At 47.5% G+C, this 2,500-nt stretch overlaps 1 protein-coding gene across 1 annotated transcript in view; it reads left to right on the top strand.

Annotated features, from left to right (window-relative positions):
- Nucleotides 1–2,500, top strand: part of LOC134467101 (somatostatin receptor type 5-like) — a 30,646-nt gene that overhangs the window by 8,516 nt on the left and 19,630 nt on the right. The window contains exon 7 of the mRNA XM_063221022.1: nucleotides 893–1,113. Coding sequence (XP_063077092.1) covers nucleotides 893–1,113 — 221 coding nt within the window. The remainder of the gene's footprint in view (nucleotides 1–892; nucleotides 1,114–2,500) is intronic.

Raw genomic sequence — 2,500 nt, 5'->3', positions numbered from 1 at the left:
ACACACACACACACACACACACACACACACACACACACTACACACACAAGCACTCTGTTGCCCCCAGACAGGTAATACACTACACACACACACACACACTACACACACAAGCACTCTGTTGGCCCGTCACAGGTAATACACTACACACACACAAGCACTCTGTTGGCCCGTCACAGGTAATACACTACACACACACACACACTCTGTACTTGACCCTGCCGTGGCCAAACAGTAGGACACTCATCTACCACGCGGCTGACCAGGGTTCGATTCCCTTTTGCCGGCCCTTCCCCGTCTCTCGCTTCCTGTCACCACCTTTACTGTCCTGTCATAAATTAAGTCAAAAAGGCCGGAAAAAGTAAATGTCAATGTAAATAGACATAGACATTTGTTGGCCGCGGCAGGACTTCAGCACCACGGCCAGCGATCTTGTTCAATACAGCACGTAATCCAATTATCTCAGCTTCTCGAGTGCAGTGGTCCGCGCGGACCCTGTGAAGCACTTGCGAGAGCCGCCCGATCCCGAGAAGGCCGTTCTCTAGCAAGAACGAAGATGTATGCATAAAGTGTGGGCTGTTATTCACTATCTTGGGGCTTGGGGGCCCCAAGTGGCTGCCTGCCTTGCCTTGCCTGGTGGCAAGATGTGCCTCTGATCACTGGTGTGGACAGCTGCTCTCTTGCGAGAGCCGCCCGATCCCGAGAAGGCCGTTCCTCAGCGAGGAAGAAGATACATGTATGCCTAATCCCACTTTCAGACAGTGAGCTGATGATCTCCTTAATGTGTATGAAATGGGCTATATAAATAACGAAATATGAATTACCTTTTTCATTAATATCAAAATTGAAATTGGATTTATTTATTGATATTGAAATAATAATTGCCTCGTCTTAGGTGGGGGCCAAGTGGACGACTGTCCTAGCCCTCGTCCAAGGAGCCGTGTGACGGCGGTGACGGACGCCTCCCCGAGACCCAGTCCCTTGGTGGACCGGGGACCCAAGACCACGAGGCCCAGTCCCTTGGCGGAGCGGGGCCCCAAGACCACAGCGCTCCTGAGCCCTCAGCAGCAACAGCAGAGCCGGCCAGACTACAACGGACACGCCCACAACACGCAGGTGAGGTGTTTTGCCAGGGCCTTCGCACATCGCTTCCTACAAAGTACTACTGAGTACTGAGTACTGTTCAACCGATGTTCGATTCCATGGTGGGTGGGGTGGGGGCGTGGGAGTGGGGGCGTGGCTTAGTTCCCATTGGGGGGTATTAGTTTATTTTATTTTTCAATACTAAAGGGGGCGTTGATATGCTTATGATGAGGTCAAGGGGGTGTTTGTTCAAAAAAGGTTGAGATCCCCTGTTTTAAATAGAATTCGGCACACCAGCACTGATGTCCGCAGATGTTGGCTGCCTATTACGGTCGAGTTCTATTTTGTAGGGGCCAGATATTGATAGCTCTTGACCACCGTACTGTTACTGGGACTGGGACTGGGACTGACCACTGTTGATGGATGACATCTGTTTTTGTTCAATGTCTTGTCTGTGTTATGGGGGAATGTGTTGCTTGGGGTAAATGTGCTTGGGAATCTGACTGTATTGTGTTTGTTTTCATGTCTTACGCTCCTCTCACTAGAAGAAATTTCCCCCATGGGGGACAATAAAGCTACTACTACTACTACTACTACTACTACTACTACTACTACTACTACTACTACTGCTCTGATGAAATTGGCCATTCCTTGTTATAGCACGTCTGCGCTAGTGTGCAAGGCTAACTGAAATTGCTACCGGGTAACTTAATTGCGGCTGAATATTACCAGCTGTCCCAGGACCCACAGGGAGCTCCTGGAGCTTGGCGATCATCCCCACACGTCTCATTTTGCTCACTCAGGACGTCCTCTGTCCAATTGAAATACTTTCTGATCCCCCAGACGTTTATTCGAAATTAAATTAAAGGGCAATTTAAACTCGACAGAAATGAACTTTTCTACTGAACTATTTAATTCGGAATTAATAATTTGGAATTAAAACCATCATGTAAACGCTACACAGAGTACCACTGTGATGTCAGGATCTTAACCACAACACTAGAACACATAGGTAAAAAAGGTTCTAACCATTGTGACATCCGTATGGAACACCCTCACAGAACCCCATTGTGACATCACCTCCTTAACCCTAAAACTAGCACACACAGCAAAGACTTGAATTAGGTCTCAGCATCAGCACCCTATCCACTATTACCTACATGATCTCAAACAAATTGCGTCTCTATAATCTAACGCAAACCAAAAACTGAAATTGCTTCCCGTTTACGACGCATTCCCTTTGACACACATGCACAGTGGTCATGCAGCTGTTCGTGACAGGTTAAATTTAGGGAAAGTTTTGGTCAGGGCACAAATCTAAAACTCAGAAACATGGCATTACTGACAGGTTAGGTTTAGGGATGGTTTTTGGGACGGGCACAATTGTAAAACTCAGAAACATTGTATTACTGACAGGTTA

This window comes from Engraulis encrasicolus, chromosome 17 (assembly GCF_034702125.1).
Source record: "Engraulis encrasicolus isolate BLACKSEA-1 chromosome 17, IST_EnEncr_1.0, whole genome shotgun sequence".
In the NCBI taxonomy this organism is placed as follows: domain Eukaryota; kingdom Metazoa; phylum Chordata; class Actinopteri; order Clupeiformes; family Engraulidae; genus Engraulis; species Engraulis encrasicolus.
The sequence above is the reverse complement of the archived record's forward strand: the minus strand, read 5'-3'. Positions and strand labels throughout refer to the sequence as shown.